The sequence below is a fragment of the Mesoplodon bidens genome (assembly GCF_964165515.1).
Source record: "Mesoplodon bidens genome assembly, chromosome: 15".
In the NCBI taxonomy this organism is placed as follows: domain Eukaryota; kingdom Metazoa; phylum Chordata; class Mammalia; order Artiodactyla; family Ziphiidae; genus Mesoplodon; species Mesoplodon bidens.
Window position 1 is genome coordinate 10,540,172 of NC_138171.1, and position 27,241 is coordinate 10,567,412.

A 27,241-nucleotide genomic window follows, 5' to 3' on the forward strand; every position below is an offset into this window, starting at 1 on the left:
GAGCAATCCTTGCAAACAGCCTCCTGGAGCTCCTGCAAGGCCGACTTGGACACTCCCACGCCCCCACCCCCTTCTCCTCGCCGTCGCCCGCATCGCTCCCTCTCCCTGACTTTTCTCCCGAACAATCAGGGACTTGTGCTGGCGGCCGAGGGAGCCACGGAGCTGGCTGGCCGCGGAGGAGGCGACGTCATGGATTCCTGAGTGTGAAGTTTGCAGGAAAGCCCTTAGTTTTGGAGATGGACGGGATCCAGTGGTTTCCATGGCGCTGGATAAACAGGAGGAAACAGTGAGGGAATCCCGTTATTTTACTGCATTGAAAGCCTATAAACACGGAGCGCGGGGAAGGAAGTCGCGTTCCCTCTCGAGTAAGCCGGAGCGCCGAGCCGCGCCGACTCCGCCGCGCCGGGAGCCGGGAGCCTGGAGGCGGGAGGCGCGCAGCTCCCGGGCCGCTCGCAGGCTCCTCGGCCAGGGCAGCCCCGCGAGCATGCTTTAGAGAGGACGGCGCCCCCTTGGCTCCTCGTCTACCCAAACAGACCCCTCTCACCCCGCGCGCCGAAACCCCATCCCCTCCAGATGCAGAGAGAGGCTGCGTTCAGACTGGGGCACTGCCATCCCCTCCGCATCATGGGGTCTGTGGACCAAGGTAACTGACTCCCCCTCTATTCCAGACGCTTCCTCCTCCCACCTCTCAGCCCTTTCCCTTCTGCTCTCTTCCCGGGCAGCGCTTTCAGCTCCTGGCTGAGGTCGCGGGGAGGCCCGGGGACTCCGGTTTCCCAGGGCGCACAGGTAGCGTGGCCGGGAGGAGAGGCGCCCTCTCCCTGGCCAAGGAGGGGAGACTGGGGAGCCGACTTCAGACCACTTCCCGCGGGGGCAGCGAAGTGTCCCAAGGCGGGATTCCCCAGGCCAGTCTGTCAAAAGGATTGTCCCCTCCATGGGACACCGGGAGGGATTCTCGCTACTAACCGCGGGCTGCTTAACTATTTCCGCGCTGGACTTTTGACAGCGGATGCCATTCAGCTGTGTTATTATTATCATCATCATTTTATCATCATCATTATTTAGCGTTTTTTTTCTTTTAGGAGAACAGGCTTGGCATTTTACTATTTAGTAAATCTAGTAATGAAGACTTTGCTTTTTAACAGAGCAGCAGATGCTCTGGGACATTTAAACAATTTTCTTTCCCGTTTTTTTGATGTGTCTCATGGATACCGTCCTCCCGCTCCCCCTTTAAAGTGCAATGTACCATCAGTTTGTTTTGCGATCCGATTACACTCTATTTTCCGTGTTTCTGTCTCTTTTTCCCTCGTCCTGGAGTTTGTCCTGGAATCACACTAGTTGGATATTACGGGAGGGGCTTAACGTATACAAATATGATATGAAAATATCCCATCTGGCTGGGACTGTGGAGGGGTTTAGGCTGTACATTAATGAATCTGACTTTAAAAGTGGAAACCAGGCGATGTGATGTGTTTTTCAGAGGCCAGCCCTGCAAATAGTGGGGGACACTGCCCGGAGGGCAGGGCTGCAAGAGTTAAATGAAATAAATATGCGTAGGAGGAGTTAGCTTCGTGTCATAAAATCAGAGTTGAATGTAGGTTTTGTGTTCTGCGTGGCTGATTAAAGTTCTGGGGCGGGGGAGAAATGACAATTTCAGTAAATAAACCTAAGGGGCTTTTTTTGAAAACCGGAGTGGGACCAAATGCCTCGGGTTAGGTAGATGGTGCGCTTTGCCACAGCGGACCTCAGTGACATATATTTTTAGTTGAGTTGCACTTTTGAAAGCAAGACCCTGCCAGCGCTTTGAATATTTTAACTAGTACCAGTTTATCCTGTTCTCTGCTAGTGGTTAAGCCTATGACATAATGGCCAAAAAATGTTACTAATATTGCATCACCTGTAAAAGGGATGCTCTGAGACAGGCGACAGATATATTAAGGACGCGAGTTGGTTTTTATTGCCGTATAGACTGAAACACAGTATTTGATGTTATGATGGTGGGAGGACAGACAAACGCCAATTTTAGGTCAATTCGGAAAGAGAGAGCGAGAGCTGGGAAGAGAAACTGGACGTCTGTTTTACTGTGTGATCTCACACAAGCTTCACATTTTGTTGACGCTGCTACATCTCTGCTCCAGGTTTGTGAACCTGGTCCTCTCTCAAGGTTTTGAAGTGAAGTGTGTGTATTCTGTGTGTGCATGTGCATCGCCTAACCTCCCCAGCCCACGCTCATGTGTGCAGGGATTGTGAGAACGTGCGTGCCAGTTTGTGTGTCCACATGTGGGAGACAGGGCACCGCATTGTTCCCGGCAAACGACGCTTGGCATGCCAGAGCAACTGGGCACACAGAATGCAACTCCAGGCATCAAAGGCAGCTGGAGTGAGAGGCACTTCGACCGTGCCCTGCACTGGGGCCTCCTGAGGGAAACCCAAATGGCCCTTCAAACTCAAACACCACCACGAGCGTAGGGGCAGATCTGAGGGTGCCTGCAGATGGGTGGGGTCATTAAATAGCAAACAGAAATATTTGCATGGTAAGAAAATACTGACCTTGCTGTGCAGTTTTGGGTCAAGGCCCTGGGAAAAACTGAAGATCTGAAAGAGGTGTGTTCAGTTATATCTGAAGTGGGATGATGGAAAGTATTTCAGGAATAAACAAACCCAGGGTGAGCTCTGCTCACTCCCAGACCCGAACTCCCTGCCTTCTGCCTGGGTTAGGATTTCTGCTTAGCTACATTGCAGCTGTGTGATCTTAGGCGAGTGACTTAACTTCTCTGGGCCTCAGTTTCCACATCTGTAAAATGGAGCCAATAACAATGTCTCCCTTACAGAGATTGTGAGAGTCAGTGAGGTAGCGCACGTAAAGCGTCTAAAATGCTGCCGTGCTTATAGTCAACGCTGGATAAACGTTAGCTGCAATTCCTATTGCAAATGCAAAACAATAACTTGTATTGATATAGAAACTGGATTTCACGGCCAAAATTCTTTGAAGAGATGCAGTACTTTAAACCTCTCATCAAGGGACTTTATAACTTATTGGAGCTTCACAGTGACACAGATTGGGCTAAGATTATGGCTTGTGAAGCCTCCATTTCCTCCCCTGCAAAAGGGAATAGTGATGACCTCACAGGGGTGTCATGAGCATCGTGTGAAATCATGCATATAAAACACTACCTCTGGGCTTAACGTGCAGTTAATACACACTGGATGTTATTATCTTCTGACAGTTGAGGACAATGAGAGCCAGCGTCGCCCATGGTCACACAGTAAGTTCGTAGCACAATGCCTGGCGCACGGTAAGGGCTCTGTTGCCTTCCACAGGGGTGAGAGCAGCCGTATTATGAGTATTGACTGGAAGTGACAGGGCAAAGTGTTTTGCAAGTGTCAAGTCTTTTAATTGTCAGGGCCACTGTACACCGCAAGTGCCGTGATCGGTGTCTCCTTCGCAGAGGAGTGGAGTGAGGCAGAGAGAGGGGCAGTAACTGGCTGAGTGCTACCTAGCAGGGAAGTGCTGGAGACTGTAATTCGAACCCAGGCCCTTGGCCACATGCTCTGCTGTCTCTGGAACTTACTAATGTTATCATAATTTTTAATCACATCATTTGACAGATGAGGAAACTGAGGAAGACCAGAGCCTTGTCCTGGGCTTTTTTGCCAACACCGTGTTGTTCCTTGACATATCCTGGAAGAGGAGGAAGTGTGGGAAGATGTGGGGGGTATGAGCATCATTTAGAGACGGGGAAACTGAGGCAGCCACTGATTTGTCCCAAGCGGAGGGTGAGTCAGGGAGAGCTCCTTGCCTTGCCTCAGGAAAATGAAAGCACAGTGTTTTCATTTCCACTAGAGGAAGAAAAGTCCCCATATGGCCAGGAGGCTGTAAAGCCAGCTCTACTTTCTGTCCACACAGAACTGAGACCCCGTCCAAGGGCCCCTCCTCCTGGCTGAGCCCCTCCCTGTCTACTACCTAGATGGCCCCTCCTCCAGCAAGGCCTTCCAGGTCTCTCCTTCTCTTCCCAGAACTTCAGGGAGAATCACTTACTTTCCCAGATGCTCCTCCGACTGCCTTTATTAAGACTTTCCTTAGCTGGATTGTAAGCTTCCTGAGGACAGGGCCAGGTCTCCTGTTTCTGTGAATCTCCAGTGGATCCCAGGTAACGTTTCTACACCCAAGACGTCAACAGCTTGAGATCTGAGTGAGAGGTTCAAATCTTGGCTCTGCCATGTGCTGGCTGCATGACCTCATGCAAGTAACTTCACTCTCCCGTGCCTCAGTTTCCCCACATATAAAAAAGCAATAGTAATATTGTCTGGAATATTGGTTGATATATTGAACAGCTGAAGTCTCAACCAATCAGCACAGCAGGAGCAGGGTCCCAAGAGACTCCCCTGCTGGGCAAGGCTTTAACCCTTTATTTGCTGAATTGTAGAGAAGGTCTCAAGGCAACAGAGGCCCTTGAGGGGGGGATGACAGCCATCACTTACCAATCTATGGAGAGTTTCAATCTTTTAGTAAACAATATGAACCTCAAAGTACCCACTTAATTACTAAGTGCTGTTATTATTAGTGTACAATTCATTAATTCAATATTTATCCCCCCCCACACACAAAAATCCAACCTACAAAACCAATTATCAAGTCCCTCCCCACACATATTCTCATTGGCTGCCTCTCACTTACTACACACATGAGTGATTATTTCACTTCTTAACCTGGAAGAAGCCAGGCAGGTTCCTATTTTTGTTCCTTTGCTAAAACAGGAATTTGAGACTCCGACTGCCCAGACTAGAGAGGAGGCCTCCTCTGGGCTCCCTGGGCCTCCACCCTGGCGCTACCCGACCCTGTACTCATCACACTGGTGGTCGTTGTCCATGCCCTGTCTCTGTCTTCCTCCAGACTTGAACTCCAGGAACCAGAAACCACAACTGTCTTATTCACCCTTGTGGCCCCAGTGCCTGGAACAGTGCCTGGTACTTAGTAGGTGCTCAGTACTTTTTTTGTTCAATGGATGGTGGAATGAATGAATGAATGAATGAGGCACAGTAGGGGTGATATGACCTGTTAAGGCCACAGAATTAAGACTTAAACTCTGGTGGCTTCCCTGGTGGTCCAGTGGTTAAGGCTTTGCCTTCCAGCGCAGGGGTTGTGGGTTCGATCCCTGGTCGGGGAGTTAAGATCCCACGTGCCAGAAACCCCAAAAAACATAAAACAGAAGCAATATTGTAACAAATTCAAAAAAGACTTTAAAAATGGTCCACATCAAAAAAAAATTATTAAAAAAAGACAAACTCTGAAGCACTGTGCCATCTTTCTGGCTCACTCGCTTCTGCCTCCTTTTGACAATGACAGAGGTTTTGACTTCCATGTTTTCCCACCAAGGGCTGGTGACCTAGGCGGACTTCGTGCTGGGTCACCTACCAGGCACATGCTCTCATGTTGTTCTCTGGAATGAGTCAGCCCCAAACAACAAAAACAGCAGCCAGCACTTATTGAGTGCCACCTATGTGCCAGGCCCCATCCCCAGAGCTTCCCACGGGCCGCCTCATTGGTCCTCAACCAGTTATTACCCCATCTTGCACAGGGAGGGGTAGCCACCGCCCCAGGGTCACATCGCTAATTGCAAAGCTTGGAACCAATCGCACTCCACCATGTTGAACCCTGTTAGGCTGAATAATCATAGCAGAAGGGGATCTGTTTTCCCTACCAGACACGTACCGTAGGGCCAAGCACTTTACAGATATTCTCTCAGTGGATTCTCACAAAATAACTTGAGAGGTTGGTACGGAATATGATCCTCCCATTTCAAGAGGAGGAGACCAAGACAGGGCGTGGTCAAGGCATTTAGAGGACAGAGCTGATGCCGAAAGCTCAGCATTTAAGGGCCGCACGGGCCTATCTCTCCTGCTGCCTGCAGCAGGATCACCCGGCCAGACGGTGAGCTGGAGAGGGGGGCCGCAGCCCCTCCAGGAGCCCGCCCTCCGCAGTTTGCAGTGGGAGTTCCTCCTGCCTTCCACCTTGCCTTTCTGGGCCTCTCAGGAGCTCCTGGCGGCCCCCATCCCTTCCCTTTCCGGTTGGAACCTGCCAACAGAGATTCATTTCCTCAGAGCCTCTCTCAGTGGCCAAAGCCCCGCCGGGTGCTTCTTTGGCCCGACGCTCCAGCGCTCCCATTTCCGGTGCGGCCACTTCTGTCAGAGCCAGTCCGCGCCAGCCTGCTTACTCCTTGGCACGGTCCACTTCTTCCTCTGCCTCGGCCGTGCCAGTCTTTCCACCCGGGGTCCCCACTCCCTTTTCTCACATCTTTCTTCAAGGCCCACCTCATTCCCATCTCCTCTTAGAAGCCCCCTTGACCATTTAATTCATTTTCATCGTTTTGAGCATCGACTCGGTGCCAGTAACCCTCCAAGAGGCTGGGGATAAAGTGAACAAGACTGCTGGTGTCTACCCTCAGCAGGCAAACATCAAGGGAACAAACCAGGAATATCCAAGATAGTGTGGAGTGGTGTTAAGTGCTAGAGACCAAAATAGGGGAACAGGGCTGCGAATGACTCAGTATATACGGGTGTGTAGCGCGTGGGTGTATGAGTTTCCTGTGGCTGCCATCACAAATTACCACAAACTGGGTGGCTTAAAACAACAGAGATCTACTCTCTCATAGTCTCAGAGACAAAACGTGTGAAATCAAGGTGTCAGCGGGCCATGTTCTCTCTGAAGGCTCTAGGGCAGGATCCTTCTGTGTCTCTTTTAGCTCCTCGTGGCCCTTGGTGGTCCTCGGTGTTCCTTGGCTTGTAGCTGCATCCCTGTGCTCTCCGCCTTTGTCTTCACATGGCCTCTTCTTCCTGTGTGTACGTGTGTCCTGTCCTCTTCCTGTAAGGACACCAGGCATTGGATTAGAGCCGTTAGCCCGAAGGACTTCATCTGAACTTGATCATATCTGCTAAGACCCTCTTGCCAAATGAGATCACATCACAAGTACCTGAGGTTAGGTCTTGAACATATCTTGGGAGAGGGAAATCGTTCAACACACAAGAGCAGGGCTTGCCAGTTCACACTGGATGGTCCCCTCCTCTCTAAAGAGATGTCTTATTCATTGACCTCTGAATGGTGAGGGATCTGCCTGTACAGGATCTGGGGGCCAAGCATCCCAGGCAGAAGGAACAGAGAGTCCAGAGGCCTTGAGGAGAGACATGTGCTTGGGGTAGGTAGTCAATGAACAGCAAGACCAGTGTGGCAGGAACAGAAAGGGGAAGAGGGGAAGTGGGATAGGAGACAGATCAAGGAAGCGAACCAGAGCAGGACCCAGCAGGATCTTGTGAGCAGTTTGATTTCATTCTCATGGTAATGGAGAGGCATTGGGGAAATTTGAAGCAGCAGAGGGTATGAGCTCATTAGCCTTTTCATAGGATCCTACTGACCTTTAAGTGGAGAATGTCCTTTAGCCAGGTAAGAGTGGATGCTTAGGATACAGGTGGGAGGCTATGATGGCTACAGGTGGTGGCCTGGGCAGGAGATGACAGGGCCTGGGACCAGTGTGGGGAGGAGGAAGTGGGGAGGAGTTGGTACTTCCCTGTCTGTAGAGCGTTCTCCTTTTCGGTTCTCAAACTGTGTTCCCTTGAGCCCCGGGGTTCTGCAGGGATGGCCCCTGTCTTTGGCACCTGAGGGTAGATGCTATTAATTTTGCGAATGATATGAACGGCTCCCAATGGGTCTTCCTCTTGGCCCAGCCTGCATTCCCCACGCCAGCTCCCCTTTCCCTCTCTGCTATCACTGGGTGTTATAAGACTTTTCGCACTGTTTCATCTTGGTCCAAAAATGTCCCTTAGTGCATCCACCCTTAGCTAATAACCCAGGAACAGTGTGACTCAGTAATGAGTATCAGACTGGTGTGGGACAAAACCACTTCCGTGGTGGCATGTGTGACTTCAAAAGTAACATCACAACCTACTCCGTGCCTTAGTTTCTTTAACTGAACAGCGGGGGTGATAGTAATCTTTACACATGGCGGGTGCTTTGAGGTTTGAAGATCATGGCTGTGATGCTCTCGGTGTATATAAAGTGGTCAGTTCCTGTCAGCTGCCATTTACACTATTATTTTATTGTTTTAAATTCAACTTGTTACTTTCCTTCAACCTACTAACCTTCCAGTGTCCTTCCTGATTGGGATAAATCCATTTCCTACCAAATCTTCGGGGTCTTTTCTGGATGACCTAGTTCAATCACTCAACCCATGAGTTCAGAGGGGTTTGCGGAGGACCTGCTATCGCAAGACACTGGCTACGTGGTGTGGAGAATATCCAAGATATATAAGAAGCTCTCATTTGCATTTGAAAGTCAGATAAAGATTTTTTTTTTCAAAGTCAGATAAAGAGACAACTGTGTGTGAAGCCATTTACATGCAAAGGAACTAAAAGTTTCCATGAAGTCTAGTGACTGCGCTGATAGAGGAATTTAAGAGAGAGAGGGCAACAGCCGATGCCATGTGCTTTCTGGGGGGGTGGGGTGGGAGATGCTCTGGGGTGTGATTGTGCTCGAGGGAGGCTGGTGGAGGGTGGCCTGGAGATCCCCGAAGTCAGCTTGCTTGTCTGCGTCACTCCCTGACTTCAAAGATGATGAAATCGACACAGATGTTCGAGTCTGCCAGACCAGGGCAGGAGAGAGGATGGAGATGAGCATCGCGATACTGGGGGTGCGGTCATCTAGGAAGACAGCCTGGGTGACAGAAGTGTGATGGCGGAGAGAGGGAAAAGGCAGATGGTTGAGAAGTAGTTGTGGGGCCGGGCAAAGACTAACCAGTGCTGCACCCCCTACCTAATCCACCCTCTGCTGCCTGCCGTTAAGGCTCTGATGCAGTAGAAGATGAAGCTCCCCTGGCAGAGGGATGGTGGCACCTCCTGTTTAATGAAAGGCAAGGGCGGTAGTTTAAGGGCTAGGTGAGTGGGCTGATCGTGCTCTCCTGTTAAATATCAGTTCCATAAGGCAGAGGGGAACGCGCTACGAAGCAAGGAATGAAGAGGACAAACAAAGCCAGGGCAAAGTAGGTGAGCAGGGCCTAGGGGGAAGGAGTTAAGAGCCTGGAGACCAAGGTCTCGAGCTCACATGCTCACGGGGACGGACAGGGGCAGCTGGGTGGGGCAGTGGTGGCCTGAGAGCAATAGGATTGTCTGAAGGAGGCAGCCTCTACTCAGCCCCAGATGACGGATCCACCTGGGCATACAGACCCTGCGTGTTGTGGCCTGATCGTCCCATTTTTGGGGAGACACTGGACCCTTGGATTTTTAAATGAAACCTCTCAATTAAAAAACGGTTAGTTCAGATTAAAAAAAAAAATTATGGGCAAGGCCAAACACACTATGCCTGCAGGATGGGTTTGGCCGTGCTACTGCAGACCTGTGACCACCACTGCTGTCTGATGTGGCATCTTCTTACAGTCCACACCTTGATTTGGGTTCTGGCTTTTAGTGGATCCCTGCTTTCCTAGAGCTTTCCCCCTCAGTGGCTGTCCCGGGGGCCGCCAATTTCAACAAACTGCCTTCAGCTAAAATTGCCTCCTGGAAATTAGTTATCTCACAGCAGAGAAGTCCTGTTCGGGCTTTAAAAGATGATGTCGATCATAGATTGGAGTGAAAGTCAAGTTTGAAACTGTCTCGTTGTTCCCCCAATTCATAAGGAGCTCATTCCTGGAAAATGGCTTTGTGGGGAGGCAACGTGGAAGGGGTTGCTGAAGAACTCAAGTGATCAAAATGAATAATATTTTCATGTAATATTTTAGAAATCAAAATTGATGCAAAAAATCCAAGATGAACCAAAAATAGAAATAAACATTTTAAATAAAGACGGGATCAGTATTACTCATCTCCCCTTTGCTTCAGGGTCCAGTACAACTCTGCACAGCACTATTACTGATTCTGTCTTTATTCAAAATGTAACGATTTGCTCACCATGGATTTTTTTGCGTTAATTTTGATTTTTAAAAAACATTTCATGAAAACATAATATATTCGATTATTGAGGTTTTTGGTGCCCTCTTAAATTTTGCCTCACTCACCTCACTCTGGTTCCAGCCCTGGTGGAGTCAAATGCATCCATCTATAAATTAAAATATTAGCAACTAGGGTGGTAATCCCAGGATGTGCTTAAACTGAGGGGAGATCGCGTTTTGGAATCTGGTAAAGAAAATTCCTACTTTTTGGATTAAACACGTTTCAGTGCCTACTTATAGTCAGGCTTTTATTGCGATGGGGGTTGTCAGGATGTGGGGTTCGGAATGAGTAAAAGATGAACCTATGAGTAAAACATGCTGCAGAGATAAGGGCTATGAGGAACATAAAGCAGGGTCAGAGGACAGAGGAGGCCAGGGGATGCTATTTTTATGGGGATGGTCATGGAAGCTCACATTTGAGCTGAGGAATGAACAAAGCAAGGAAGTGACAAAAATCAGTGGGAATAGTAGGTGCAAAGGCCCTGGGGTGGGGTCGTGCTTGGCATTTTCAAGGACGATCAGGGTGGCAGAAGGGAGTCAGAAGAGGGAAAATGGCAGGAGATAATACCTAAAGGGAGCTGGGGCAGGGGTGGTTTATCTAGGACCTTGTAGGCCAAGGTGCTTGTGTTTAATTCTCAACTTAATGGGAAGCCATGGGAGGTTTATCGGATGTATATTTTGAAAGGATCCCTTTCGCTGCTCCATTTAAGGGCCAATGTGGAAGGGAGGAGGGAGGAGGGAGACCAGGGAGGAGGCTATCATACTCGTCCGGGTGAGAGATGGTGGGGGGCTAGGATTGCTGGGGTGGGAGGAAGAACAATGAAGTTGGTGAAAAACGGTGGGATTTGGGTTACGTTTTGAGGGTTTTTGATTTGCCGAGGGTTTGCACGTGCGTGTGAGCAGACGCGAGGAATAAAGGACTTACTCCTTGGTTTTCGGTGGGGGAATGGGATGAATGGGAGGGTGATATTTGAGCTGGGAACAGTGGGAGAGGAGCGGTTTCAGAGGATAACAGGGTTGGTTTGGACACGTGTATTTTGAGGGGCCTGTTGGATGCCCAGATGGAGATGCTGGGTGGACAGTGGGATATATGAGCTCAGATTTCAGGGGAGGGGTCCAGGCTGAGGCTAAAAATGAGCTTTATACCAGAAGGGGGAAAGGAGAGCAGAGCTCTGCGTCGGGGGGGCGGGTCCCTCCAGGGCCAACTTGAAGGGGCCTCAGAGCCACCTGGAGTGGGGTGGGAGGGCCCCAGAGGGTGGTACACCTCAGGTATTTGTATTCACGTGCAATCAGATTATGCTGCCTTCTAAGAGGTAGCCTGGAAGAGGAAAAGAGATAACTCAGGGATGAGAGTATGCGTATCTTTCATGTGCTTCCACTGTTTTCTATCTCAACTGCCCTCACCATAGTTCACGCCCCATTTTCTCTTGCCTGGATGACTGTATGAACCTCCTAATTGGTCTTCCTGCTTCAGTACTCGCCCCTGCCGTTTCTTCTCCACGCAGGACCCAGAGCAACTGCTTAAAACCCCAAATATGATCTTGTCATGTATGTGCCTCATACACTTGAGTCATTCCTCTTTGGTCTGAGGTCCAAAATTCTCCACACGGGCCCTCAGGCCCCACTCACCCCCCAGCCTTTCCTCACGCCATCCTCTTGGCCGTCCCTGAGCACCTGCCACTCCAGTCTTTTTTCAGTCCTTCCAAAACGTCCTGCTTCCTCCTGCCTCAGGGCCTTTGCACATATTTTCCCATCTGGCTGTTAGTTCTTCCCCTCACTATTCTCTGGCTAACTTCTACTCAACCTTCTGTTCTCAGCTTCAATATCACCTCCCCAGGGAAGCCTTCCCTGAATTCCCTGTCAACATCAGGTTTCCTTGATATAAGCTCTGTGGCATCTTCTTCTTTCCTTTCATGGCACTTACCTTAGTTCGTAATTGTACGCTAGAGTAAATGCTTTTGAATGGAGCTGAATTCCTGGGCCAGGGTCAGACGTGTGCTAGGAGTTTCAAACTCTCAGTGGCCTCACGAGCTTCCCATTGCACTTTTATTGGGGAACCCGGAGAAGAACTAAAAGGCTAGGGCCTCCGCGAGGAGGCCAGTGGCAGGGCAGAGGGAAGGTTGACAGAGCTGCACTGTCAAGGCCGCCATCCCACCCCCCACCTTCCTGCTGTGGCCTCTGAATGCATAAAGGTCATGTATTCTGCCCTTAGCCCTTGCTTTGAACAGCACAAATTATTTATTTTGGAAATGAAAATATGCCTTCCCCCCCACCCAAGCCGCACCCTTCAAAGTGGCCTTTAGAGAAGAAAACCCTCTCACTTCCCACTGCTCTAGCAGAAACTTTGTTATGGGTCAGGGCCTACTTTGAACCCCTTCCCTTAAAGAACTCTGATTTGGTGCAGATCCTAGAAACTTTAAAACTATATCCACTGTTCAGAGGAACAACTTAGACAATTAGAGTATTATTTAGGATGTCCTGAACCATTCTCATAAGGCTGAAGTCTTTGTAGCAGTTTATCAGTTGTAAAGTGATTTTTATCTTTATTATCTCATCCCATTATTGGATATCTCAAGAAGATATCAGTTGGGGGTAAGAATTTAGATGCTTGCCCAAACAGTTGGGTGGCCAGAGGAAGCCTCAGGGAGGAGGGCCCTTAAAGAGAAATGTAAGGATCTTATATACACAAGGACAAACTCTTTTACCCATCCATCCATCCATTCATCCATTTGTCCATCCATCCATCCACTCATCTATCCATTCATTTATCCATCTGCATATCCACCCATCCATTGTACATAAAGCTGTGAATGAGGCACTCATGACCCCTGCCCTAATGGGTCTCACAGGCTAGTGGAGATAAAATTCTCCAATTGGCCAAGCCTGGATCATTTGTTCACTTCTTTGCCAGGGTAGTATGAGACAGCTGGGTTGATAATTTTACCAAGATTGTATCAAGAGTAGTTTCCCAAAGGAACACACTGGGGTGTTGTTATCAGAAGAAGTGGGGAATGATGCCAGGGAGGCAAAATCGATAGATGTCCACTAGATTAGAGGCATTTACTCATCATGGATGGAGGGATGAAAAGGGAGACTTGAGGATGGCACCAGCCTTTCTCCTTTTCTATATCACAAGGACTGGTTGGTTCCTTTGTTGATCCCTGACCAAGTTTCAGGGTTTGGATTTTGAGTCCTGTCATAGGGACCCAAGAGCATCCATCTCCTAGATACTTGGCTATAAGTGTCGCAGCTGGGTTACCTCCTCTCCTCGACCTAAATTTATCAGCCACCCCTAAGATGCTTGTTGGATACACCCAACATACGTATGCTTATGCTTAGGAAACAAAGAAGAGGATTTGTTTATGCTCTGACAGCCAGAAAGTGCTTCCCAAGACTCTGAAAGTTCATAAATCTTGAGCCAGGCCCAGGACCCTGGAATGGAGTTTGTGTCTAAATTAGTGATTCTCACCTCGGGCCACACATTGGAAGCATCTGGGGAGCTTTTACACAGTACTGATGCCTGGGCCTCAAACGTTCTGATTATAACTGGCCCCTCCTGGGGCCCAGCCATTTGAAGTTTATGAACAGCTCCCCAGGTGAGTCTAATGTGTAGCTTGGGTTAAGAGCCACTGGTCTAAGTGCAATTTGGAAAGCGCTATTCATTGCTGTGTCTCTTTGCTAACAGGATAGAAACATGATGAGGGTAGAGGCCATGTCCTGTTGACGGCTGCATCCCCAAGATCTGCAGCAGTGCCAGGTACCTAGCAGGTGCCCAGTAAAGATTTGTGGAATGAATGATGATTGATAGTGTCACACAAACCCCTTAACGGAGCAGAGATGGCTCCCCCTGAAGAGTGCATCTTCTCTATACTTCTGGCACGTGGGGAAGGGTTAGAGTCAGTCCCCAGCTGAGATCAAGCTGTGGTTTTCAGGGACTCCATGAACCTCTCCCACCTACTTTTCTGATCCAGCGATTCTCAACACTGGCTGCCCTTTAGATTCATCTGAGGTCATTAAAAACAAAAAACAAAAAAACAGCTTTGGGTGATCCAGTTCAGTGGGTTTGGATTGAAATGTGGAAACAGACTTTTTTTTTTAAACTGTCTCAGGTGATGCTAATTGCCATAAGGGTTGAGGCCACTGCTCTCATCGCACCGTTTTTACCTCTGTGACTCTGTTTTCTGACTTTAGCTAACTTGGTCCGAGACCCCTGGAAGTGTTTCATGGGGGGTGGTAGTAGGTTCTTATGTACTGTTCCCCAAATGTACCTGTTCATAACATTCACCTTGGGTGCATGCTTCAAAATACACAACCCTGAGCCTTTACTCCAGACTTAGGGTTTCAGAAGCTCCAGTGAGGGGCCTGGGAATCTGTGTTTTTAACAAGCGTCCAGGCGTACTCGTCACCTGCCAACCTCTCCACTTGCACTGCCCTCCTTCCTGGTCTCCCACACGAGAACACCTTCTGGCTCTTACTTTCTTTTGGTTCCCACCGCCGGGACACTCTTCCCCCAGATCCTCCCATCAGTCTGGTTCAACCAAATGCTACCTTCCCAGAGAGGCCCTACCTGACCACCGAAGTGACCAAAGCCTCGTGAACCCCCAGCCTTTACCCTATATCTCTGGTGAGTTCTCTCCTGACACCCTACGGGGATGATCTTTGCTCCCCTGTTTATCTCCTGCATGACTCTTCCCCCACCAGAAATTGAGCCCCAGCAGTGTCTGGTTCATGCTGGGTCCCCGGCACCTAGCCCATGTCAGCTGGCCAAGAGGTATAGATGTAAAGGTGGGACTTGCGCTCTGAGGGTATCTCTGATTCTTTCCCAGGTCCTGGGAATTGAGTTCAGGGGCACGCAGATGACTGATGTAGGTGAAAATCATGCCACAGCTGTGGGCAGAGAGGCACCTGGAGACCCGAGTCTGCAAGAGAAGGGCGTGGGTGCACTCCCTCCCCCCATCCCCCGCCCCGCCCCCTTAGATTGGAAAAGAGGAAAAAGGTTGGGATCAGCCGGTCATAGAGGGCAAACGACAAGAGGCTTTCTCATCCGGATTCTGGGTCCGGCAGGGGCGCAGAGCTCACCGCGGGGAGGGTAGGAGCAGCGGCCGCACCAGAGGGCCTGGCGGTGGCCCCGGCGGGTTGCTACGCGCGGCGCCCGGGTAGTGCGGCCAGGGCCAGGGGGCGGCCTCCTTCCTCCTGGGCCCGCCCGCCACTCCTCCCCTCCCTTCCCCCCTCCCTCCCCGGGTCCCTGGGTGGCGGCCCCGCCCCCGCCGACCCGGCCGCGCTGTCCCCGCCTCCCCTCTCCCCTCCCCGGGCTGCAACAGGTGCCTCCCGGAGCAGGAAGCCCGCGCCGCCGCCGCCGCCGCCGCTCGGCTCCCGCGGGAGCGTCCAGGACCCGCTGCTCCAGGCGCGCCGTCCCCGGACCCGGCGTGCGTTCCCACGAGGGCAGTGACCCCGCCGCTCCACCCGCCTCTCCGCCCCGCTTCCTGCCTCCTTCGCCACCCCCGACGAGGGCCCAGGAGACAGCCGAGCCCGCCCTCGCCCCCGGCCCGCCGCCCTCCCGCCGCTCTGCGCGCCATGGACGCCCAGGAGCCGCAGGCCGACCCCGACGGCGGGGGCGCCCCGGGCCTGGAGCCTGGACGCAGCTCCCAAGACGAGTTCGACTTCTCCATCCTCTTCGATTATGACTATTTGAATCCTATCGAAGGTCGGTGGAGGCTCGCCCCGGCCTGGCCTCCGAGCCCGGGCTGGGGCTTGGGCCTGGGCAGTGGACACAGGGCCCCCTTTTGCCCCACGTGTCACACTTACTGGGGGGCCTGGAGCGGGGGGCTGCCTCTCCCCCCGGCTGAGAGGGAGGGCGCGAGGCGTCAGGGACTGCAGCCGCCTTCAGGGGGCGCTAGGCTCACTCTGCCGGGTAGGGCGTTGGTTTCCAGTTACTTCTCCCTGATTGTCACGGGTAGCAAAGCCAAGGGTGGCAGGGGTCTCAGCTGGCCTCTTGCCTGCTGCTGGTCGTCAGAGGGCAGCGGAAGCTACCGGTTTGCCTTTGGAGGGAGGAGATGAGGAAGCCAGAGAATGGAGTTCGTGGGAAGGGGCTGGTGCAAACAGAGGGCAGGTGAAGCGGATCCTCCCACCTCCGGGCACCACCGCGTGCGAGCCCGTCGTTGGGGACTTTGTGTTGACACTAAGGAAGAGGTTGTCTGTATCTACTGCTGGAGGGTGGTTTGACTTCGTCTTAGGCGGCTGGCCCATTTCCTCCCTCGGGTTTGCCGCTGTTTGCACATCCCCCCGCATGGCTCAGTGCGAGCTTTATTAAGGGATCTCCCACCCCGCAGTCATCATGGCTGTGGGCGGTTGAGGGGAGCCGACCTGTGGATTCAGGAAGATGCAGGCTGTTCCTGCCTCAGCGACCTGTCGGTCGGTGCCTTCAAGTGCGCTCTGCGCTGGGGACCGGGGATTTCCCCAGACTGGGCCGTCATTTCACGTGTTTAACAGGACCCTTGGTCAGAAGGAGAAGGTCGCACACCCAACCTCACTGTATTTTTCTGGTTAGCAGGTTGTCTTGGGAAAAAACAAAACAAAACCAACCAGGCTTCCTGATTTTGACAGCCTAGCCCAGCCAGTGCTTATTGAAGCCTCTGGGGCAGGCCTGGTGGTAACTTCCAGATGCACTTGGGCTTGGCTGCATTAGGGAAAGCAGGAAGGGGTTGTGCTGCCTGCTGTGTGTAGGAAGCCTTTTCCGGACTCTCCGGGGCTTGCTGTTTCCCAGAGATGCTGGGTTAGGCAGAGAAGTTTTAACTTTCCTTCCACGGCGTCTTCAGGTGAAACTCCTTAGGTGAGGGGCTTGCTTTGATTTCGGAGATGCCCTCACTCGGATACCAAGTGAAGATGGTAATTCGTAATTATTCTCTAATTTGGCTGGAGGTGGAAATAATTATCCAGCCAAAGAGACCAGTCTTGAGTTGCAATCCGGAGGCCATCCTTTGCTTTGAAAAGATACAGTTAAGAATCTGCAAACGATCCCTCTAGCATCAGTGGTCTTGCTGTTTGTTAAGATTAAACTCATGTTTTGCAGGGAACTAATACTTACACCCCTCCCAGATTCACAATCAACGAAATTTTTTTTTTCCTGCAGTGGGGGGAGATTTCCGGGGGAACAGTTTCCAAGCCAAATCCGATGGGAGGTGCTTTTTATAGTTTTTCTTGGCAAGGGGTGCTTGGTGGCTGCCAGATGGGTGTCTAAATGACCACAATGAAGGCCCCAGAATCTGTTTCTTAAAAATAAACTTTATTTTCTGGAACAGTTTTAGATTTGCAGAAAAGTTGTAAAGATGGTACAGCAAGTTCTCATATACCCAGCACTGCACCAAGCCCCCTTATATGATGAGCATCTTACATTAGTTGATACATTTGTTATAATTAATGAGCCAATATTATGACACAGTATTATGGACCTAAGTCCATACTTTATTCACATTCAGACTGTTGTTTATTATTATTATTTTTAATGAGCTTGACAGTTTGTTTTGTTTTGTTTTGTTTTGTTTTGTTTTGCGGTACGCGGGCTTCTCACTGTTGTGGCCTCTCCTGTTGCGGAGCACAGGCTCCGGACGCGCAGGCTCAGCGGCCATGGCTCACGGGACCAGCCGCTCCGCGGCATGTGGGATCTTCCCAGACCGGGGCACGAACCCGTGTCCCCTGCATCGGCAGGCAGACTCTCGACCACTGCGCCACCAGGGAAGCCCAGAGCTTGACAGTTTTGAGGAGTACTGATCAAGTACATTGTACAATGTCCCTTCAGTGGGGTCTTATGTTTTTCTTATGGTTAGACAGGGCTGTGGGTTTTGGGAGAGGAGGACCACAGAGGTAAAGTGACCATTTCCATCCCATCATATCAAGGGTACCTACTATCAACATGATTTATCACTACTGATGATGGCCTTGATCACCTGGCTGAGGTAGCCTTTGGCAGGTTCCTCCACTGTAAGGTTACTCCTTTCTGAACTGTGCTCTTTGGAAAGAGGTCACTGTGTGCAGCCCCACTTAAGGAGTGAGGCATTATGCTCTGAAATCTGTAGAATAATGACCCCTTGCTGGGAAGTCGGCAGCACAGAAACATCATGGCTCAGGAAGAGAATGGATGTCGGGAGCCTTGAGAGGCTAAAGCGAGCTGTACCAGATGTGGGTCTGGCTCATCCAGATGTTAATAGCAGTCCCCTCTCTCTTCTTCCACATGATGGACCGCCCCAAGGGCCAACACTAGCCCTTATCTTGCTATTGGGCTTTGTCCCAGGTGACAGTATGTTGATGATGCACATGAGGTGTTGTACTTCACTCCGGGCATGGGCTTGGCAAAAAAAACCAAAGAGGGAGGAGGACTGCTCATGGGACAGATGTTGTCAGAGATTGGTGTCGGCACTTAGGGAATTTGGGGGAAGTCGGGTGCTCAGTTTATGGAGCTTGAACATGTGGCAGATGTTCATTAGCTCATGTAGTACCCCTCCAACCCTAGCAGGTAGGCACTGTTGTCACCCTCATTTTACAGAGGAGGATGCAAAGGCACAGAGAGGTCAAGGAATTTTCCCAAGAAAGCAGGGCTGGTAAACGGCAGAGCTGAAATATGAACCTGGCAGTCCTGCTCCAGAGCCTGTCTTCTGTTCCTCATTCCCTCTCTTGATGAGAGACACATGTAAGGCAGTTTGTTAGGGGCCTGGTACCATGCAAGACTGGAATTTAAAACATTTACCAACAGAGTGATCTTGGAAAAGTCATCTAACCTCTCTGGACCTCTGTTGCTCAGCTGTCACATGACTCACCTCATAGTGTTGTTTTTGCCTTGAGTGGCTTAACCCATCTAAATCAGTTAACATGGAGTGTGATTTCTTACTAGCTTTTTATTAAAGCCTTGATTTTGTTAATAGAGGTGTTCAGTAATGTGAGTCCTTATTCATTTTCTCATCCATCTGACTATGGAGCACCTATGGTGTTGGATCCTGGGGATATAATAGAAAATGAGACTCAGTCCCTGCCCTCAGTGAGTTAGAGCCTCTAATTGTTTTCTCTCCTCTGATTGCATTGTCCAGTACCTCTAGTAGCTTCTACATGGTCCTGGAAAGTAGGCATCTTTGCTTTATTCCTGACCCCAGCAGGAGTACCTTCAGTGTTGGCTTTGGAATCAAGACATATGTATTTAATTACGTTAAGGAAGTATTCATCCATTTCTATTTTCATGAGAGTTTTGATTAAGAATGGGAGTTGAGTTATGCCGTAGACGTTTGAGCACCTATGGAAAAATACGATTTTATTCTTCTAAGATCACTTATATTAATAGATTTCCTAATATTGAAATTTCCTGGTATCAACCCCACTTGCTCACTGTGTGTTACTTTGTTACGGTGACGGGGCCGGCATCTACCGGATAATGTTTTGTCCAAGATTTCTTTTAGCAGTATGTATGAGTGATATTTGTCTGTAATGTCCTTTTTGGCATGCTGTTAGGTTTAAATTTCTTTCCTTCTCTATGTTCAGGAACAGCATGTGTATTATTGGGACTATCCAGTTTCTACAGTTGCGATAGAATTCCTCTGTGACACCATCTAGAGCTGGTGCCTTTTCATGGGGGTGGTTCTGCCATAGCTTTCTTGATTGTGTCTATGGGAACTGGTCTGTTTACGTTTTCTATTTCTACTGGAGTCAATTTTGGTAAACTTTATCTTTCTAAGAAATTATTTATTTCACCTCTCTGGATTTTCAGATTTATTTGCCTAGAGGCATTCAAAGTAAACTCTTAGTTTTTGCTACTGAGGGAGAGAGCTAAGTACGCACTAATATTGATAGAAAGAATGGAGACAGGGCTACGGGAGTCCTGACCAGTGCTACTGGCCCACCTTGGAGGGGAGAGGTGTGCTGGCTGTGAGCAGACAGATCAGAAGTTTAATTTCTTTGTAGAAGAAATTAGTCTACCTCAGTGGGTCTGGTGTGTCCCTCCTCTGATTCCTGGTAACCCGATGCACGTGGTGTTAACTTTGACCTTTCAGAAAGGAAAATGGACTCCTGGTCATTGCTTGTAAAGTTTATTCTGGTGATCCTTAAACTTGTCGGGTCACAGCCCTCTGAAAGGCTGATAAAAGCCATAGGTCCCATACGCTGTAGGAGCACACTGCACGTGTGCACACCCTCCTGCACTGCTCCCCCCCTCCACAAACCCCCACCCCAACCAGCATCCCCTCTGCCCCCAGCGCACCTTTTATACCATTTCCAGGTAGGGTCACAGGCCCTGCTGGAGCCCTAATGTCCCCTGCACTTCGACTCAGGGCCACCTGCTCTCAACCCATTCACAGGGCACAATTTAAACCTCCTTCTTTCAGCAAACACTCACTGGTTTTGTGCCAGGCCCTGTAGGGGTACAGAGGTGAATGAGATGTGGTCCTGCCCTTGCCTGGCCCCCAGGCCAATGTGGGACACAGCCTGGTAAACAAATTGGGACAAATGAGGTGCTGGGATATAGTATCATGGGTTTTTTTTTTTTGGTGCTTACTAAAAATAGAGCTCTACCCTAAGCAAGCAGTTCACTAAACACATGTGACATTCAGAGACGTTGCCGTCTGTGTCGAGTTAAGGACAGGCCTTAATAAGCCTGCTTTGTACAAATAGTGTCTCCAGGTGCAGCTGGAAAGGTGAAATGAGGGCTGATCTGAGCCGCGGCCTTGTCAAGGGAATCAAAAGGACTAGGGAGAAAGTTGCCTTAATCACGCTTTACTATTGCACACATGCCATCCCAGCTTCCAAATTAAAGGCCTTCTGTTCTTAAGGTGGCCTTAGCTTTTGATCGGGAGTAGGGGTTCTTAAAATCTTAAAGCTGTGTTATTTGAGTTGGTTCCTGAGGCTTTTTAGTCCGGTACGGTGATGGGGTTGAATAAATTTGAAAAATGCAGCATTGGTAGCCAGTGGTCCTCAATCCTGGCTACACGCTAGACTGTTCCAGCTGTACCCAGGACCGGTGAAGTCAGACTCCTTGGGGGTCAGTTAACTTTTGCTGAGAGTCACTGAGTGGTACATGGCAGGGCAGGCCTTGAACCCAGGCAGTTAGGATCCCAGGTCTCTGCCCTCAGCACTACAGCTCAGCCAGTATCTCACTGACTCCAGCTTTCCTGGGTCCCCTGTACACCAGCATGGGGTGCCTTCACCTCGTGTGTTTTGATATTTATATACTTATCCTTTGTATGTTCACTGCTGTCCTAATGGGATTATACTCATAAAACATGCAACAAAAATGAAAGTGGGAAAAGACAGAATATAAACGGGAGTTCTGCTGTTCCTGTATTTCTTTCTACATCCCAGTGGATTGTCGTGTGTGCCTCCTGGGGTACATGTTCCCCCCAACTCCAGGGGCCATTGGCTCAGCAAGTCAGAGCACCAGATCTGAAATCAGGGAATCCTGGCTTGAAACTCTGACTTAGCTGTCTCCTACTTGCGTGACCTTGGCCAAGCAAAAGTACCTGGCGTTAGCAAGCATGCAATAAATCGTTGCCAAATAAATGGATGAAAAGTTGCATAAGTCCTTATTAGTGGTGTGCCTCAGGGCAGGTGATTTTGATCCTCTGCGCTTGTGTTTTCTCATCTGTGAAATGGGGGTGGTGATGGCAGGTTCCCACAAGGCATTGTGATTAAGTGCAGGCCGCAGGGCTGTGTGAGTGTCAGGTGGCAGTGGCGATGGGCTCTGAGATGTCTTCTGGCTCGCCTGACTTCTTGAGAGCATTGGTTCCTTGGAGGAGAGAGTCTTTGCCTTGGCCTTAGATGAATCCTGGGTCTTAGGAGAAGATGCTCTTTGGAGAGGAGCCACTGGCTGTTGGGCTTCAGTCGGCATCACAGCAAGTTATCTAACTTACGTACCATCAGTTCTGACTCATCGGGCCTCTGCCTCGGCCCCAGAACTTGGCCAGCTGCAAAAGCTTTCTCAGTTGACCTGACTCGCAGGCTGCAAGGTTCCCTGTGGCTGCCTCTGTGAGAGGCAGGACCTCCCCAGGTGTCCTGCCCTGGCCCCCCAGGACCCCCTGAGCCAGGGCCAGGAAGAGGCAGCCTTGGAAAGTGCAGCGTGATGGATGCCTTGTGGCTTCCCCCCACGAAGGGACTTCCTCTTTCCTCTCTGCCCAGCACAGGAAATAGCCACAGGGCTCCGCAGAGCTCCAGCCAAACTCGGCTTCCCTGGGCCGGTGCGAGGTTCGGTTTTGGCCGATTGTTCCCAAACTGAGCTCAGGGAAGAAGGCAAGACTCGGCCCTGAGGCTCTTCCTGGGATACGTCAGGGGCTGTCAGCTTTCCTACCTGGAACAGAGCCCCACGTGGGTTCCCCCAAAGCAAGAGGAACTGCCTTTGACTTTTTCCTGAACTTTTATTACGAACTTTTCCAAATATATGGAAAAGTAGAGACAGTGGTATAGTTAACTCCCATGTTCCCATGTGCCCAGCTTCAACAATTATCAGCATAAGGCCAGTCTTATTTCATCTCTGCCTCAGTGTATTCTCCGCATCTCCACCCCTGCTTACTTTAAATCACATTCCAGGTGGCGTAATATTTTATTAATAAATAGTATGTAGCTCAAAAATAAGGGCTCTTGAAAAAAAATCAAATACCATTATCAAACTTGAAAAGGAATAATACTTAATTTCAAATGTCCAGTGTTTAAATTTCCTGCTTGTCTCACAAGGGTCTTTTTATGGTTCATTTGTTTGAACCAAGGTCCAAACAAGATCCTCACATTGTAATTGGTTGACATGGCCATTTATGTCTCTTTTATTTTATAAAAATCCCCATCAGTCTGTTTTCTTGCTGTTTATTTGTTGAAGAAGCAGGGTCATTTTTCCTGTGCTGGTCTCCACGTGATGGATTTTGCCAGTGGCATCCCTGTGGTGTTTTAATTTTTTTTTTATTATTATTATTATTTATTATTATTATTATTTTTAAATTTTCTCAGTACGCGGGCCTCTCACTGTTGTGGCCTCTCCCGCTGCGGAGCACAGGCTCCGGACGCGCAGGCTCAGCGGCCATGGCTCACGGGCCCAGCCGCTCTGCGGCATGTGGGATCTTCCCGGACCGGGGCACGAACCTGTGTCCCATGCATCGGCAGGCGGACTCTCAACCACTGTGCCACCAGGGAAGCCCCCCTGTGGTGTTTTTTTAACGTGTTCCTTTGTCCCTTGCATCTCCTACGGACTGGCATTTAGATCTAAAGTCCTGTGCCTTGGACTTTTAGTGCTTTTTTTCCTCTGCAAGAGAAATATATCAAAGGTAGACGGGAAGCTACAGGAAGAGCAGCGAGATTGCTTTTCCCGAGTTGGCATTTGGGGACCCTCTATGCGTCCTAATCTGAGGTTTTGGGAAAGACCATTTTCTTACCTGGACCTGTTTTAGTTAATACGACGTATTTCTAAAAGCCAGTCCTTCTGTGTGAATTTTAATTGAGCCACGCCTGAGTGAGCTGTCAGAAGTAAGAAAGTTGCCTGCAAAGCTCAGGATTTATAAAGGTCCTTATCAAAACAAACCTGCTTGGGTGTGCTGAAAAAGGGTGACCCTTAGACGAGGAGATGGGGAACGCTTTAAGTCTGCAGTGCCTGCAAAAGTCATTGTAAAGACTTCAGAAAGGGGCTGTTTTTTACCTGTGTGATCCTAAGAAGGTGGGATGAGGGTCTGAAATCCACAACGGGTGACATCACTTCCATTGCCAAGGAGAAAGGAGGAATGTCATTAATGACCGGGCTTGGCAGGGGCCACGGATGAAGTGTGCCCGCCCTCGGGGAACACGGCACCAAAGTGAAAGCTCCTGGGGACGAGTGTAAATAAAGCACCCATCTGTCAATCAGGTATTAATTTTAAGTCTCTGCCCCTGGCCAAGGGTTATGGGGCCCCACTGTCTTCAAGTGGAAGTTTCCACTTGGATTTCAAGTTGCCTGAAGGAAAGGTGGACATCAGCTTTGCAGGCCGTGACAGGGGTTGTAGGACTCCATAAAGGGTACAGCTCTTTGAGGGGCTGGCGTAAAGGTGAGGGGGCCTTTGCTGAGTGAGTTAGAGGAAGGAAAGCAAGGAAGGTGGCCGTGCCCATGTCGCCTTGTGCAGGGCTTTGACAGAGAGGCGGGGTAGCCATGCAAACCCCGTTTCTGAGGAAGGATTATCTGAGGTCTACTTCTGGCTAATTCTTCTGACCAGATATTTCCTTTTCCTTTTGGCGAGGAAGTCGCTCTCTGTTGAGCACTGCGTGACAAATGCGGAGACACTGTCTTTTCTTAGAGACGGATCTCCCTGAAGCACAAGTTCAATCTCAAATGGCTGTCTTCTTGAAAAATGGAGGCAGTATGTCAAGGTGACCAGACAAGCAAAGTCTGATGTCATCATCTGATGGACTATTACACAGATGTGCAAAAGAAACTGCAGCTGCATACGACATGGTTACATCTCAGACATAAGGTTGAGGAAAACTGTGACATGCACATCTCGTACGGTTTTATTTATACAATGGTCAAAGCCAGCAAACCCAGGCTATAGTGAGAGAAGGTAGGTAAGCGGGTCCCCCTGAGAGAGGGTTATTGGCTGGGGAGGGCCACCAGAGAATCCTCTGGCAGGATGGAAACATTCCATATCTTGATTGGTGGCTACACGGTGCATACATTTGTAAAAAGGCACGAGGTGGGGCTTCCCTGGTGGCGCAGTGGTTGGGAGTCCGCCTGCCGATGCAGGGGACACGGGTTCGTGCCCCGGTCTGGGAGGATCCCACGTGCCGCGGAGTGGCTGGGCCCGTGAGCCGTGGCCACTGAGCCTGTGCGTCCGGAGCCTGTGCTCCGCAACGGGAGAGGCCACAACAGTGAGAGGCCCGCGTACCGCAAAAAAAAAAAAAAAAAAAAAAGCACGAGGTGTACTTCTAATATCTGTGCATTTGACTGCATTTAAGTGATGTCTCAGTTTGAACCCCAGCTCTGCCCCTGATTGTTCTTGTGCCTTTGGGTGAATCCTCGCGCCCCTGAGTCTCAGCGCCCCCCTCTGTAACACAGAGGAGTTGGTGGTTCCGGCTTCCCAGGGTGCTTGTAAACCCCAGAGAGAGGGGTAATACACGGGAAAGCTCGAGGTGCAGTGAACGGATAAAAATAGGAAGGTCTTTGAACTTCTTAAAAGCGCGAGGGCCCCGTGGAATGGCTTGCAACCAGTTCCTTCTATCCCCATTTGAGGACAGAGGTGAGGCCCCATGTCTGCCAGATGCCTGGCCTCTGCTGCCCCCATCCAAAAGCTGACCTTGAGGCACATGGGTTGCAGATTCCATACATTTCTCTGGTTCTCTCCAAAAGGAATACGTGTCAGCCTGCGGGTGCGTGTGTTTTTGCAAACAGCCGTGCCAGTAGCCAGTCTGTAAGGCTCGGTGCTTGCAAATTGTCCCGGGTCCCGGATCCTGTGTCCCGGGCGCCTGGCCTCATGGCAGGCTGCCTGGGAGGCAGGAGCGAGCCCTCCTTTCTGCCCTGTCTGGTGAAGGCAGACAGCTGCCTTAGCTGGGTCAAGGTGAGCAAAGAGCATAGCATTCAAGGTGGCTTTTTCTAGTGGTTCCACATTGATGAGACAGGATGGTAAACTGCCTTTCTTCCCTTTCTGGCCTTTCTGGACCTGACTTATCTGGATGGAATTTCTCACCTCTCATGCCCTGCTTCTGTGTATGTCATCTCTGAATGATGGGTGTGACAACCTGATTCTCCGTCATTATTCATACACACGATTCATTGATTGGGAATCCAGTTACTCTTCGGTGTTTGCACGGTCGGGGCAGTAGGGGCATGGGGGGCCCTTTGGAAAGTTTGCTAAGTGCTGAATTGATTACTTGGAGCGCAATCTGTACCTTTTCAAAGAAGGTCTTTCCTAGAGGTGGTGCAAGCTGCCAGATGAAAAATCCGTCCACCTTTTGCTCCTCTTGGCATTTCCTGCAGCCCTCAACACAGAGGAGGTTATGAGAGTAGTGGGATGGAGGGAGGCGGGATTCCTTCCCTCCATCTCCCCCCTGTCCTCTGGCTGCACGTGTACAGTGCCAGGTTGTGGCATCCTAGTGCTGCCATGGCAACAGACTGTGATGTCTCAAACCCAGGGCCCGGAACTCACACCGCCTTGGGGTGTGAGCTCTTTGAGCGGTGGGTCTGTCACCTCGGACAGGGGTGGACCCGCAGCTCTGGGGCCCTGCTGCCGGCCTGAGGGGCGTCTGGCCTCCAGGCCAGGCCCTGGCTTCTCTCTTCCGAGTCGTTCAAGCCTGAGAGCACCGGTTCGTGCAGTCCCTTCCCCCTTCCCCAAAGGACAGATGCCTCATGTAGGTTCCTTAGCTGGGTTTCTATTTTGGTCATTCTATTCTGCTTCCTGAAAATTCCACCCGCCTGTAGTTCTAGGCGGAGAAGATGTTCTCTTGCCGTTCCTTTTTTCAAAAGCGATCTGTTGGCTGGTGAGTTGGCGCTGGCGGCTGTCTCAGACTTGGCCGTGTGTCCTTAAGGGTGAGCAACAGGCCCGCCAGAGGCTCCAAGAGGGCAGGCACTGGCAGAGAGCTCCTTGTGGCCTGAGTGGGATTTTTAAATAATCGTTGACTCAATCCTGGGGCAACTGGAGGGATTGTGAATATTCCAGAAGAAAGGAATCCGTGTCTTTAGTTGTCTAGGGCAGCCTACCTCATGATGGGGCTCCAGAGCAGTTCCCATTCTGGGGACACCTCATTTCTATGTGTTGGAATTAAGGTATCACCATCCAGGAAATATCCCCTTTCATGTGTTATGCGGGTGGAGGAGCTGGGTGGGCTGCCTGAGACTGAATCTGGCTCTGCCGCTTAGAAGCTGTGTGACCTTGGCCAAGTTAATCACCCTCTCTGAGCCTCACGTTCCCCATTTATAAAATGAGGAAACTCTTATCACCTGCTTCGTAGGCCTTTTGTAAGACAAACATTAGTATATGCTAAATGCATACATAGTGGTTCTTGGTATAAAGTATATGGTAGAGATGTGTCAGCGAGAATCACTTTTGTTACTACAACTAGCTCACTGTGTCACTAACATTTTAGTAAGATTTAGTTGATCAGCTCCCAGGTACCCCAGAAGAGGGAGTACAAAGCATGGAGTGGAGGGGGTGTTCAGGCATTCTTTACCTACTCTACATATCTTCTGGAGGCTAGCAGAAAAAGAGAACTTCCAAAGTGCTGACCAGTCCATTTTATGTTTATAAAAATGTCTTCCCTTTTTCTTTTTTAATGCTTTTGAAGGCACTTGGGGGCCA

General features: G+C 50.1%; 1 protein-coding gene across 6 annotated transcripts in view; it reads left to right on the top strand.

Moving 5' to 3' along the window:
• Window positions 1-326: 326 nt before the first annotated feature.
• Window positions 327-27,241, top strand: part of NFATC2 (nuclear factor of activated T cells 2) — a 160,063-nt gene continuing 133,148 nt past the window's right edge. For 3 of the 6 annotated variants that reach the window (XM_081257300.1, XM_081257298.1, XM_081257299.1), the window contains exon 1: window positions 483-643. In XM_081257300.1, coding sequence (XP_081113426.1) covers window positions 574-643 — 70 coding nt within the window. In that variant the 5' untranslated portion in view covers window positions 483-573. Of the gene's footprint in view, window positions 644-4,952; window positions 4,973-14,485; window positions 14,596-27,241 lie in introns of those variants that run through there. The other 3 variants (XM_081257301.1, XM_081257302.1, XM_081257303.1) reach the window with 3 other exon arrangements.